Raw genomic sequence first — 15,276 nt, 5'->3', positions numbered from 1 at the left:
ACTCTCCCGTTGTGAGGTCTCAGGACATAAACATTCAGTCAATAATAGCTGCTACTATATTTGCAAGGTCAGCTCATCCACCAGTACAGGGACTTTCTTAAACCTTACACTAAGTAGAAGTTTCTGCTGTGCTATATAACCTGTTCCCCACCATTAACCTTACCAGACTTTCTGTAAGTATTTGTTTAAATTTTGTCTTCCCCATCAGACAAAAAATTTCTAAGAAGGCAGGTGTGTGCCTTTCTTATTCTCCATGCCATCGCCAATACCTGATGCACAGTGAATATTTGTTGAATGAATGGATGTTTGGAAAGTTAGTGAGCTCCCCATAAATAAAACTTTAAAGTGATTGCCTGTCAAAGCAGTCAGAACAGAGATTCATAGAACAAGTACGAAGCTGAGATGAATGCCCTTAGGTTTCCAAGGTTTGATAGCATCTTATTTTAATCCAGAAACACATACATTCTTATCCTTTGTCAGATAAAATGATTTCCCTCAATTAAACTAAACTTTAAAATCAAGACTGATATTTATTTACCTTTGCCATAATATCTGCATAAGCCATGTATAAAAAATCTTCTTCCAGTTTACTATGGTAAACAAAAAAACACATTCTTTTTAGGTAGGAGGCTAGTCATATGCAAAATTACCATCATTTATAAAATAACCTATATTGTTCAACAAGTATATCTTTTTAAAATAAAATGAATATAAAATTTAGGCAAAGCAACCATTCAAAAATATAGTAAGATCAGAAAGCAAAGATCTCAGACCTCCTAAAGAGTGGTCCCACCTTATCTTCTGGAAGAGAACTCTGTCTTACAACATAAACATTTATTGATTCACACACAAATGCAACAACTTTCATTTTCTTGAAACTACAAAAGTTGAAACAAGTACATTTAAATGAGGTAGAGACTTTTGACAGCAAAAGTGATATATGACATTTGATGGAAAGACTGCTGAAATTATTATGCTACAAAATCATCATATCATTCTTAAAAATTAAGAAAAGTTTAAATATGTTTATGATTCTCTTTTTAAGAAGTATGGAAACCACTGATTCATGAAGGTTTCCATCAAATCTAATTCATATTTTCAATGTTATTTTAGCAGTTTTAAACTTCAGCCAACAGAAAAATTCACTTATGAGAAATATCTCATTACCTGACAATGCCAGACAGAGGATTGCTCAATGCTTAGGGATGAGATGATTTTGTCAGTTAGGAAATAATAAAAGAGAGAGAAGTCGTGAAAGCAAGATGGATCCCATTGGTGAGAGGAAGAAATGTACATTATTATGGCATGTGTTGATGCCAAACAACTGGTCAGGACAGTCTCCGAAATGTCTCATCTCAGAGCCTGTCCATTCAGCGCCCTGCAAGGAGCAGACGCTGAGCTCATTTTCATTATCAGGCACCTGAGTGCATTTCTCATTTAACTCCATAGAAGTCTGCCCATCTTTGGTAAATTCACAGAAACAAGACTATAGAAGCCAAGCACAATGAAGGGTCCTGTTAAAATAGACCTCAAAGAGGCCCTGGCCAGTTAGCTCAGTGGTAGAGCATCAGCCTGGCATGTGGAAGTCTTGAGCTCGATTCCTGGCCAGGGAACACAGGAGAAGTGCCCATCTGCTTCTCCACCTTTCCCTCTCTCCTTTCTCTCTGTCTCTCTCTTCCCCTCCTGCAGCCAAGGATCCACTGGAGGAAAGTTGGCCTGGGCCTGAGGATGGCTCCATGGCCTCCACCTCAGGTGCTGGAATGGTTCCAGTTGCAAAGGAGCACAGCCCCAGATGGGCAAAGCATCGCTCCCTTGTGGGCATGCTGGATGGATCCCAGTCAGGCATATGCGGGAGTCTATCTCTCTGCCTCCCCACTTCTCACTTCAGAAAAACACAAAAAATAACAATAATAATAAAAGAAAAAAAAACAGACCTCAAAGAAAATTGTCATTAAGACAACAGCTTCCCCATTTCCAAAAGGTTTCCTGAAACCGGCTGTGCAATGGAGACACAACCTAACCAGGACAGTTTATCACTACTGGTCTCCTTACATTTTTGGTGCTAAAATGTGCTTTGAGCTCTTTTTCTCTTTTTATATAAAGGCTGTCTGTGACAAAGAGAAAAGCCATTTTGTAAGAAGATTAAGAATCAACTAAATCAGCTAATTATAACGTTGTTAAGAAAGACTCGAGTAGAAAGTAAAGTTTGAAAATGAATGAACGCTGGTCCATAGGCATTTGCAAACTGGTCCTCTCTGTGAACGAGTCTCTCTAACTAGAGCAAATGAAACTGAGACATGTCGATGTAACACACAGACTCTCAACATGGGCTCCTCTGTTCATCCTCCTGTGTCTCACACGAACCCTCCCAATCATACCATTTCTCGGTTAAGGCTGTCCGACTAAACAGAAGGATCAGCTGATGCAGAGGATCAACTCTCCTAGTGCCTTCCTCCTCCTCCACAGGTGCAGCTCCAGGTTTCTACAAGAGTCAAATTCACACAATTCACATGTCAGTGAAATATTCAATCACACCCAGGAGCAACATGGTGAAGGACGGTGAATAAAAGGAGAGCCCTTCTCTTCTGCTGGGGCAGTGTGTGACTGTGAGTGTGTGTGATTCTGTGTGTGAATGTGTAGGTATGTAAATGTGTGCACATGTAAGTACATGAGTGAATGTGTGCATGTGTGTGAGTTGTGCATGTAAGTACATGTGTATGTGTGAGTGTGTGCATGTGTGCGTGCGTTTAAGTACATGTGTATGTGTGAGTGAATGAGTGAGCGTATGCATGTGAGTGTGTGCATATGTATGTGTGTGTGCATGTAAGCGTATGTATGATTAGTGTGTGTGCACAGGTGTGAGTGCGTGATAGTGTGTGTGTTCATTTTTTCCCATTTTCACTTACTTTTAAGACTTAAAAAATAAGTTTGTACTACTGGATAGAACTTTCACCATGAGAAAAATTATTAAGCGTTTTTACTGACTGTAGCATGAATGAATCCTGACTTTTTGTTGAATGACAATGAATGTTATGTCTTCACTGACTTCCTCATTCACACTGGTTTTTTCTCCATGTGTACATGTGTTCTTTCCTGGCTATAATGTTAATGTTGCAGGACCAGGTAAATTTCTACAATATAGTCTACAGTTGTTTTAATGATAAAGACAATTTGAATTCAATTAAAATAGTTGGGAAAAACCAGGATTCAGCTTTTATGAACTGAATTAGTTTATCCATTATATTCCCTGATAATTGATGACTGAAAGAAATAACTTTTCAGTAAGAGGTCTTTAACCAAGGAATCAATCAATCATGAAGCCTCTGTCCAGTCTGCAACTTCCACAGGCAGCATGCATGCCCCTTGTTCTGAAAAGGTGCTTTGGTCAGACTTGGAAAGCCCACACCTGTGAAAGAGTAAGCCAGAGCTCCCGAGAACCTGCACAAGGGCATGGCTGATGACCCTCGCCTTCTGGGACATCTACGTGACCCCAGACCTGCTTGGGCCCCATCCATCATTCTCAGCTCTGTGTGTTTTTAAAAACCATCCACTTTTCATTTGCTTTTTTATTAACCTTCAACTTATCTTTGGTGAATACCTTCTTTATGGTTCAGCTTTTATAGTTTTATTTCTGGTTCTGATGTGTTTAAAGGTGCTTTGACAGTAAATGTAAAAGAATAACAAAATCAAAGTTTAGTTAATAAGAAACTTGTATAATTCACCTTAAATTCTGAATTTTCCACTAAACACTGAATGCATTAGCAATAGAGAGTAAAGTTTCCTAAAACCAATACACTGTAATGAGATATTCTTGTGACTCTTACATAGTAACTGTCCACATCTCCTGTCACTGTTACATGGTAACTTCTCACACCCGTTATGCCCAAAGACTCTTTCAGTTTATAAACCCATTAAAGACATACTGCTAAATCTTCTATCAGTTTATCTTCAAAGAAATGTTCTTCTGTCTCAATCCAGGACTTTTCATATCCCTGAAGAAAGAGATTGATTGCCCGATGCCTAGAAGATAAGCAAAATTTGAAACACAGTGTTGGTTTTTTAAAATGAATTAGAAAAGTGCTAAGTAGTGCTTTATCACTAAATTTCTCTGCACTAAAATTAAAAGTAAACTTCCTACAGCTGATTGGAGAGGCAACCTTTCTTCTTCTTCTTCTTCTTCTTCTTCTTCTTCTTCTTATTCTTTTCTAAGTGAGGAGAGATACAGAGACAGACCCCTGCATGCGCCCCAACCAGGATCCACTAGGCAACCCCATCTGGGGCCGACACTCTGCCCATCTGGGGCCATGCTCACAACTGAGCTATTTTTAGCACCTTACGCAGAGGCTCCATGGAGCCATCCTCAGTGCCCGGGGCTGACGTGTTCAAACAAATCAAGCCATGGCTACAGGAGGGGGAAAGAGAGAGAGAAAGAAGGGGGAGGGGAAGGGATGGAGAAGCAGATGGTCTCCTTTCCTGTGTGCCCTCAGCAGGAGTCAAACCCAGGACATCCACACACCAGGCCAACTCTCTACCACTGAGCCAAACAGCCAGGGCTAGAGAGGCACTCTTTATCGTTGGCAGAACACAGTTTCTGAAATCACACACTGTCTTGGATTTAAATCCTGGCTGAGCCATGTCCAAGCTTCATAACACTGGTCAGGTTATTCAACTTGGCAAACTTTCATTTTTCTAATTTACAAACTAGGACAGGAGTCCCCAAACTTTTTACACAGGGGGCCAGTTCACTGTCCCTCAGACTGTTGGAGGGCAAGACTATATAAAAAAACCTATGAACAAATCCCTATGCACACTGCACATATCTTATTTTAAAGTAAAAAAACAAAACGGGGACAAATACAATATTTGAAATAAAGAACAAGTAAATTTAAATCAACAAACTGACCAGTTTTTCAATGGGAACTATGCTCCTCTCATTGACCACCAATGAAAGAGGTGCCCCTTCCAGAAGTGCGGTGGGAGCCAGATAAATGGCCTCAGGGGGCCACATGTGGCCCCAAACTATTTTGGGGACCCCTGAACTAGGATATCCTCATAGAACTTCAGTTCCATGAGACTTAAAATGAGATAAGAAATATAAAGCACACTGGATAGATGCTCACTAAATGGTACCTGTTATGACATAAAGTGGCTCTGGAACACAATGTAGTGAATCTACATAGAGGAACTAGTCAGTGTTTGAGTTGACATTAGAGAGCAACCCATAGGCTTCCAGACAGAACGCACCAGGGGAACTGTGTGTGAGCAAATATTCAAAGATTCAGCCCTGGGAAGCTGATGAGAAACAGGTGCCTGTGAAATAAGAGAAGGCAGTGCAGACTAGAACTTCAGGCAGTTAGGAAGAGATGTAGATTTGATTCTGATAAAAGAAAGAGATATAATGAGGAAATTCCAAGAGAAAGTCAGAAGTGCTAAAATGAGACAGTGCCACAGCAGGACAGGAAGCAGAGCTGAACAACAGGAGAGGCAGGCTGTGGAGTCCTGAGACACGAGGTCAGGGTGATGAGAGACTTGTAAAGGGGACAGAGGAGATGGCAACTGGAAACCACCATAAACTGGTACTGGAGAGAGGTGGAAGGGGAGGGCCCAACCTCACCGGTGCATGTGGACCGTACAATGGCCTTCGAGCAATACCCACGCTGAGTCTCTGCAGAGATCCTAACTCAGTAGGTTGGGGCTTGGCTATTTCTTACATGTAATTATACCTATTTGCAAAAAGCACCAGGTTTGAGAAGCATGAGAATAAGGGACACCATTCTGAAAATGGTGTCAGAGTGGGACAGCAGACTCTTTGACATTGCAGAAGCTAGCTCAGAATCTGCTGCCACCAACTTGAGAGGAGGCAACAAGCAAGCAAGGTGAGGTGGCCGCGAAGGGAAGGGGTGCAGCAAACAGTTCAGAGAAACGAGTGAGGCTGGAGAACATTCACTGGGGAGAAGCCAGAGGAGGAACCTTCCCTGTGACTAAGCAGTGACACCGTGGTAGAGTCACAGGATCAGAGGCCTTGCACAGTTTTACACTCAGTGAGGCAAGGAGGCAGAGGTCTTGGTGACAGGAAAAGTGTGGCATTTTGTTTGTTTCTTTCCTCCCTGCTTTCTATCATTCATTCACTCAAACACTTACTACACGTCAATGTTCTAGGTGCTGAGATATAAAACTGGACAAAACGCTAATCCATAGGAAACCTGAGTCAGAGAGGCCAGCAGCCCAGCGCCATGAGGGCGCTCCAACCAGAGGTGGTGAGAGTGCCCTAAAAGAAAGGAGGGGTGCTCAGCCCACACGGGGTGAAGGACTCGGTCTGACATGTTTCAAAGCAGAGATGTCGCTGCACCGGGTCCGGTTTATCAGACCTGAGGATGATGCCCCTCGGTACAAAGTTCAGAGAGGGAGCGCACAGCAGCTGGAGAGCAGCCGGAGGCTGGGATGGAACCCTGGGACTGCGCCACCTGCACACACCAGGGCACTGCTCTGCTAACGCGGGCGCCGCGCCAGCTCTGAGAAGGTCGCTGAGACTGTCTAATGTGCTCACTTCCCTCTCATCACTTAGTTCCTTCTCAGCTCTTTTCCAAAAAGGCTCATAATCAGAGATAATGACAATTAGCATTTGCTGTGGCAAGTTCAGTTCTAAACACTCTTCTCTCTCAACCTTTTAAGTAATCTTATCATGGTACAGAGAGAAAACTATAAGGAAGTCAGGTAAGAAACCTGACCGGCAACATATAGCCACAGGTTCTCCTCAAGGCAGTCTGGCTCCACCTGTCTCACACCTGTGAGCACAATTTTCTCTGTACGTAGAAGTCATTTCACAGTTGCTTTACAGACCACAGTTCTCCGGTAACACCCAACGAGGAAAAACAAAGTCAATTATTGTGCAGGGGAGCCAATAAAGCTCTTGTATTCTCTCTTGCACTATCGCACTCATGTTAAGGTAGATGCTAGACCCCTATCAGGTATTAGGGAAAATTACTCTGATCTGCGGAAACATTAAGCAGTCCTGACCTTGGCAGATTGTACAGAGGGGCCATCCGGAAGCAGGCCACCACAGCACGCTTCCTCTGCTTTGAGAGCAGCTTGTGCCAAACGGCCTTCTTGGATCTCTGAGGGTGTTCCACCTGCAGCAAGGCATGGAGACAGACACATGTAAACCCCAACCTACTCTCAAAACTTGTATTCAACAGTTATGCCTTTTAATTAAAAATTGGCCATTTAAATCCCAAAACTACCTTAAAATTATGAAAAAGCTTATGTCTTAAAAGTTAACCAGTGCTAAATTTAAAATAGTTTGAAATGATATGTATTTTTCTTAGCAGAAACATAGTATTTTCCCAATAGTGTGTACTTTAGAAGCTATGTCATCTCTAAAATTAAAGAAATATAAAGCCATTCTATAAAAATATCAGTTTGCATCCTTTTCAGAATTTGGTTATGGGTCTAAAACATATTTTTCTGCATATAGAAAAATTCATCCATTTTTATTTATGTATCCATTTTAACTACTTTTATCATAAGAGTTACAGCAATAAACATACACAGAGGCAGTTAAAGAAAATGCTGTTCCTTAATATAATAGGATAGATAAAAGATGACCAGGCTTCATGAACACATTACTAGGTGTAAAAAGATTTAATTTTGCAAAAATGTTAAATATATATATCTATATATCTATCTATATATATATATCTATATATATATTGTTAGATAGGGACAAATGAGAATTTTAAAAGCTATAGTAAATGATGCAAGCAAGCTATCTATTTTACTAATGGTGTTTGAACTACAAGAGAAAAAAGAGATTAATTATAAGAGAGAAAAGTCGCAAGATAATGTAATTCTAAATTAATTAGTAATCTCTAGGCAACAGAACACTGTACTTCCCAGACTGTAATATCTCCAACGCATACAAGTAGATCTCTGGAAGAAATAAAAATGTTATATTAGCTGAAAAAACAAAACTAAATTTATTATAAATGGTCAAAATATGAATAATGCTTGAAAAAAAACTCTAAGAATGTTTGGACTATAGTGGTTTAGAAAGTTTAATAAAGCAATTTATGTAATTTGACAGCATTTGTTTCTGTGACTGTCTTCCCTCTGCAGGATCAGTGAATACTTCTGGACAGTTATCTACTTCAATTTCCTTCCCAAAGACTGTATTAAGGGAAACAAAACATTTCTGAGACTTAACATTGTAGATGAAAAATGAATTGAGGGTAGAGTTGTCCAAGTAGACCCACCAACACATTTCAATTAAAAATTCCATTTTGAGGATGACGTCAGAGTAATGGCGGGGTAGGAAGCGATACTGATAAATCTCCCCCAAAACTCAATAGGATTTTCAACCAGAAACAGAAAAACCTATCCTTGGAGCCTCCAGATGTTTCGCAATACACCCAAAGGTTTGATCGAGTGAAAAATTGGCTATATATATAACCAAACCCCGAAGGAAATAGGGAGTAAGAAATGCTCCGCCTTCCTCACTAACCTAAACAGGGCGGCTTTCACTGGAAACTGAGAATATAGAAACTAAGGTGGGCAAAGGGGGTGAATAGATCCAGGCCGTGGCACAAACGGCCGAACCAGGCTGTGGCACGGAGATCCAAGCCGAGGAAAAACTGTTCCTGTGACAACCCGGGCAATACAGCTAACACTCGCGCCAAACCCAGACAAAGAAAGAGAAGCGGGGCAGCCATTGTACCCGATCTCCTGGTCGGCGCGCACAGATAGTGGGCGAGAGATTCCTTCCAAAGCCCCGGGAGAGTGCGCCCGTGTTACCCCACAGAGAGGCAGAGTCAGAGGCCTTTGTGTGGGCTGAAAGCCTCCGGGCCGCCCCAGCGCCCTGGGAGAGCCGCACCCGGGGAGGGAGCGAGAACTAATTCCAATGCTGGAACTTTTCCGTACGGGCGGGGGTTTCACTCAGAGGGTGAGGCCGCTGGTCTGATATCCTGGTCTGTGTGTGCAGATAGTGAGCGAGAGATTCCTCCGAGTACCTCAGGAGTGGGAGCCCATGTTGTCCCATGGAGGGGCAGAGTTGGGGGCTTTTGTGTGGGCCGAGGGCGGAGTCTCAGGCTGCCCCAGAGCCTTGAAAAAGTCGCACGGGGACGGAGCGAGAGCCAGTTCCAACGCTGGAACTTTTCAGTGTGGGCGGGGGGTTTCACTCAGAGGGCGAAACTTCCGGTCTGACATCCTGGTCTGCGCGTGCAGATAGTGAGCAAGAGTTTCCTCCAAGCGCCCCGGGAGTGGGTGCCCGCCCGTGTTACCGGACAGCGTGGCAGAGCCAGAGGTCTTTGAGTGGGCGGAAGCCCTGCCTGATTATGCTAGCGGCTCTGACTGACTGAGCCTTACCCAGAGCCCTGCGCTGAGTGGGAATAGAGTGGGGAGTTGCCAGCTCTTTGAGCCTCTTATTATCCAGGAAGAGGCAGCAGCAACCCCATAGCTGGATTATCAGGCTACTAATTGAGGAAGGAAAGACTAGGAGAGAGGCTCCAGGAACACCGACTCTCTCACTGTCGGAGCCTATAAATGCTAATGAGCCTTGACTGCCAACGAGACTGAAGCACAATACATGACATCGCCATAGAAACTTATCAAGTGCAAACCTCTACCTGAGCGTGCCAAAAGGGCAGAACCCGGGGTACAGAGTCACCGACCAGGAAGAGGGAGAGAAAAGAAAAAGCAAGAAGATAACCTCTCAAAATCAAGAATAATCTGCAGACTTTATAACCTATCCCATTTTATTATATTTGTTTGTTTGTTTCTCTTATCTTCATCCTTGATTTTTTTTTTTTTCTCCTCCAATTTGGTCGTTTAACTCTCTACCGGTCTTACTCTCTCCTCTCCTTAAACTACACTCCCCATAAGTGTTACATCTCCCATTATCTTTTCTTTCCTCTTCCTTTCTCTCTATGAGGGTTGCACTCCAAAACCCTTAACTCTCTCTCTCTCTCTCCTCTTTTTCTTTTTTCTTCTTTTAGTGGTTCCCACTTTTTTTTCTCTCTCTCTCTTTCTTTTCTCCCTCTATATTAGTTTCTTCCTTTCTCCTTTACGTCTCCTCTCATTCAAACCTCAATAACTAACAAATTATCTTATCTGGGACTCAAACTTATGTTTGTGGCATTTTGGGGGAGGGTTTACTTCACCTTTCTAAATCACTAGCAGTGCTCCCATCCCTGGCTCTCAATTTTATCAAGCTCTTGTTCCACTAAATACAATAGTAATTTTTTAATTTGTCCCCCCATTTTCCTGTTTCCCTCTTATTCCTCTCATTATAATCTTAGTCAACCAACACCTAAACGCAAATCATTTTATTCTTGATCCAAATTTTTTCATTATTTGCTTTTTGTGGGTCCATACCCCCCCTTTTTATTTTTTATTTTATTTTATTTTTTTTTCTTGCCCCTTTATTACTTTTCCCCAATTCAGGCCCTCCATTACAGGCATTGTTTGTTCTATTAAATACAATATAATTCACAGTTCACCACAAGATTTTCTCAAGAAAGAGGGGAGAGGAGAGGAGAGGAAAAAAGGAGGGGGGGAATAATTTCCTTTTTTTTAATTTTTATTTTATTTTATTTTTCTTTATTTCATTATTAATTTTTTAAAAAAACACAACTTTTTTCGATTTTTTATTTTTTTAACTTTTTATTCTTTATTAAATCTTATTAATACTATCAACAAAACCACCCTCAGATGCCATTAAGGAAGAGAAAATCGAATATCATGGATACAAAAGAAAGAGAGGTAACACAGATAGATGAGGAAAAATCTATGGAGAAAAAATTTAATATATTGGAAACCTTGGAGCTAAATGACAGAGAATTCAAGATAGAAATCCTAAAAATACAAGATATACAAGAAAACACAGAAAGGCAATTTAGGGAGCTCAGAAAACAACTCAATGAACACAAAGAATATATGTCCAAGGAAATTAAAACTATAAAAACAAATCAAACAGATGAAAAATTCAATTCAATAGCTGAAAAATGAGGTAACAAGCTTAGCTAATAGAACAGGCCAGATAGAAGAGAGGATTAGTGAAATAGAAGACAAGCAACTTGAGGCACAACAGAGAGAAGAAGAAAGAGACTCAAAAATTAAAAAAAATGAGACAGCCCTACAAGAATTATCTGACTCCATCAGAAAGAATAACATAAGAATAATAGGTATATCAGAGGGAGAAGAGAGAGAAAATGGAATGGAGAACATACTCAAACAAATAATAGATGAGAACTTCCCAAGCCTGTGGAAAGAACTAAAGCCTCAAATTCATGAAGCAAACAGAACTCCGAGTTTTCTTAACCCCAACAAACCTACTCCAAGGCACATCATAATGAAATTGGCACAAAGCAATGGCAAAGAAAAAATTCTCAAGGCAGCCAGGGAAAAGAAGAATACAACATATAAAGGAAGGCCCATTAGATTATCATCAGATTTCTCAGCAGAAACTCTACAAGCTAGAAGAGAGTGGACCCCAATATTTAAAGTCCTGAAAGAGAGGAACTTTCAGCCATGAATACTATACCCATCAAAACTATCCTTCAAATATGAAGGAGAAATAAAAACATTCACAGATACAGAAAAGATGAGGGAATTTATCATCAAAAAACCCCCACTCCAGGAATTACTAAAGTGGGTTCTCCAATCGGATACAAAGAACAAAAAAAAATAAAGCCACAAGTAAAAGCTCCAGGAAGAACACAATAAAAGCAAATTTAAACTGTGACAACAACAAAACGAAAGGGAGGGAGAGGATGGAGATTAACAGTAGCAAAGGACGATGGAGTACAAAAGTACTCACAAAATAGTGCGCTACAATGAACAGGGTAGGAACCCTTTTCATTACTTAAAGGTAACAACCATTGAAAAAACCACCACAGAAGCACATGAGATAAAAAAGATAGCAACAGAGGAAAGATGTATGGAATACAACCAAATAAAAACAAAAGATAGAAAAACGAAAGAGAAGGATCAAACAAGACACAAAACTAACAGAAAGCAATCTATAAAATGGCAATAGGGAACTCACAAGTGTCAATAATTACACTAAATATAAACGGATTAAACTCACCAATAAAAAGACACAGAGTAGCAGAATGGATTAAAAAGGAAAATCCAACTGTATGCTGCCTACAGGAAACTCATCTACGTAACAAGGATAAAAACAAATTCAAAGTGAAAGGCTGGAAAACAATACTCCAAGCAAATAACATCCAAAAAAAGCAGGCGTAGCAATACTTATATCTGGTAATGCTGACTATAAGACAACAAAAGTACCCAGAGTCAAAAATGGCCATTTCATAATGGCTAAGGGGACACTGAATCAAGAAGACATAACAATTCTTAATATATATGCACCAAACCAAGGAGCACCAAAATATATAAGACAGCTACTTATTGACCTTAAAACAAAAACTGACAAAAATACAATCATACTTGGAGACCTCAATACACCACTGACGGCTCTAGATCGGTCATCCAAACAGAGAATCAACAAAGATATAGTGGCCTTAAACAAAACACTAGAGCACCTGGATATGATAGACATCTACAGGACATTTCATCCCAAAGTGACTGAGTATACATTTTTCTCCAGTGTACATGGATCATTCTCAAGAATTGACCATATGTAGGGCCACAAAAACAACATCAGCAAATTCAGAAAAATTGAAGTTGTACCAAGCATATTTTCTGATCATAAAGCCTTGAAACTAGAATTCAACTGTAAAAAGGAGGAAAAAAATCCCACAAAAATGTGGAAACTAAACAACATACTTTTAAAAAATGAATGGGTCAAAGAAGAAATAAGTGCAGAGATCAAAAGATATATACAGACTAATGAAAATGACAATACGACATATCAGAATCTATGGGATGCAGCAAAAGCAGTGATAAGAGGGAAGTTCATATCACTTCAGGCATATATGAACAAACAAGAGAGAGCCCAAGTGAACCACTTAACTTCACACCTTAAGGAACTAGAAAAGGAAGAACAAAGACAACCCAAAACCAGCCGAAGAAAGGAGATAATAAAAATCAGAGCAGAAATAAATGAAATAGAGAACAGTAAAACTATAGAAAAAATTAATAGAACAAAGAGCTGGTTCTTTGAAAAGATCAACAAAATTGACAAACCCTTGGCAAGACTTACCAAGGAAAAAAGAGAAAGAACTCATATAAACGAAATCCAAAATTTCATAGAATACTATGAAAAACTTTATGCCACTAAATTCAACAATCTAGAAGAAATGGATAAATTCCTAGAACAATATAACCTTCCTAGACTGAGTCAAGAAGAAGCAGAAAGCCTAAACAGACCTATTAGTAGAGAAGAAATAGAAAAAACCATTAAAAATCTCCCCAAAAATAAAAGTCCAGGCCCAGACGGCTATACCAGCGAATTTTATCAAACATTCAAAGAAGACTTGGTTCCTATTCTACTCAAAGTCTTCCAAAAAATTGAAGAAGAAGCAATACTTCCAAACACATTTTATGAGGCCAACATAACCCTCATACCAAAATCAGGCAAGGATGGCACAGAAAAAGAAAACTACAGACCAATATCTCTAATGAATACAGATGCTAAAATACTAAACAAAATACTAGCAAATCGAATACAACAACATATTAAAAAAATAATACATCATGATCAAGTGGGATTCATCCCAGAATCTCAAGGATGGTTCGACATACGTAAAACGGTTAACGTAATACACCATATCAACAAAACAAAGAACAAAAACCACATGATCTTATCAATAGACGCAGAAAAGGCTTTCGATAAAATACAACACAATTTTATGTTTAAGACTCTCAACAAAATGGGTATAGAAGGAAAATATTTCAACATGATAAAGGCCATATATGATAAACCATCAGCTAACATCATATTAAGTGGCACTAAACTGAAGACTTTGCCCCTTAAATCAGGAACAAGACAGGGTTGTCCACTCTCTCCACTCTTATTTAATGTGGTACTAGAGGTTCTAGCCAGAGCAATCAGACAAGACAAAGAAATAAAAGGCATCCATATCGGAAAAGAAGAAGTAAAGGTATCACTTTTTGCAGATGATATGATCCTATACATCGAAAACCCCAAAGAATCCACAAAAAGACTACTAGAAACAATAAGCCAATACAGTAAGGTCGCAGGATACAAAATTAACATACAGAAGTCAATAGCCTTTCTATATGCCAACAATGAAACAACTGAGAACGAACTCAAAAGAATAATCCCCTTCACAATTGCAACAAAAAAAAAAAAAATACTTAGGAATAAACATAACAAAGAATGTAAAGGACTTATATAATGAAAAGTATAAACCACTGTTAAGAGAAATCGAGAAAGATATAATGAGATGGAAGAATATACCTTGTTCTTGGTTAGGAAGAATAAATATAATCAAGATGGCTATATTACCCAAAACAATATACAAATTTAATGCAATTCCCATCAAAATTCCAATGACATTTTTTAAAGAAATAGAGCAAAAAATCATCAGATTTATATGGAACTATAAAAAACCCCGAATAGCCAAAGCAATCCTAAAGAAAAAGAATGAAGCTGGGGGCATTACAATACCTGACTTCAAACTATATTATAGGGCCACGACAATCAAAACAGCATGGTATTGGCAGAAAAATAGACACTCAGACCAATGGAACAGAATAGAAAGTCCAGAAATAAAACCACATATATATAGTCAAATAATTTTTGATAAAGGGGCCAAGAACACACAATGGAGAAAAGAAAGCCTCTTCAATAAATGGTGCTGGGAAAACTGGAAAGCCACATGCAAAAGAATGAAACTGGACTACAGTTTGTCCCCCTGTACTAAAATGAACTCAAAATGGATCAAAGATCTAAACATAAGACCTGAAACAACAAAGTACATAGAAGAAGACATAGGTACTAAACTCATGGACCTGGGTTTTAAAGAGCATTTTATGAATTTGACTCCAAAGGCAAGAGAAGTGAAGGCAAAAATTAATGAATGGGACTACATCAGACTAAGAAGTTTTTGCTCAGCAAGAGAAACTGATAACAAAATAAACAGAAAGCCAACTAAATGGGAAATGATATTTTCAAACAACAGCTCAGATAAGGGCCTAATATCCAAAATATACAAAGAACTCATAAAACTCAACAACAAACAAACAATCCAATAAAAAAATGGGAAGAGGACATGAACAGACACTTTTCCCAGGAGGAAGTACAAATGGCCAACAGATATATGAAAAGATGCTCATCTTCTTTAGTTATTA

The 15,276-nt window shown here is 39.5% G+C and overlaps 1 protein-coding gene across 2 annotated transcripts in view; it reads right to left on the bottom strand.

Moving 5' to 3' along the window:
* The window catches only part of LOC136404475 (ryanodine receptor 2-like), a 650,806-nt gene that overhangs the window by 86,860 nt on the left and 548,670 nt on the right, over positions 1–15,276 (bottom strand). For both annotated transcript variants that reach the window (XM_066383777.1, XM_066383773.1), the window contains 5 exons: positions 7,895–7,929; positions 7,018–7,131; positions 3,924–4,020; positions 2,379–2,482; positions 539–590 (listed from right to left, as the gene is read on the bottom strand). In XM_066383777.1, the coding sequence (XP_066239874.1) occupies positions 539–590; positions 2,379–2,482; positions 3,924–4,020; positions 7,018–7,131; positions 7,895–7,929 (402 nt within the window). The remainder of the gene's footprint in view (positions 1–538; positions 591–2,378; positions 2,483–3,923; positions 4,021–7,017; positions 7,132–7,894; positions 7,930–15,276) is intronic.

The sequence above is a fragment of the Saccopteryx leptura genome, chromosome 1, assembly GCF_036850995.1.
Source record: "Saccopteryx leptura isolate mSacLep1 chromosome 1, mSacLep1_pri_phased_curated, whole genome shotgun sequence".
Lineage (NCBI taxonomy): Eukaryota > Metazoa > Chordata > Mammalia > Chiroptera > Emballonuridae > Saccopteryx > Saccopteryx leptura.
This window is presented reverse-complemented; position numbering and strand designations above follow the sequence as displayed.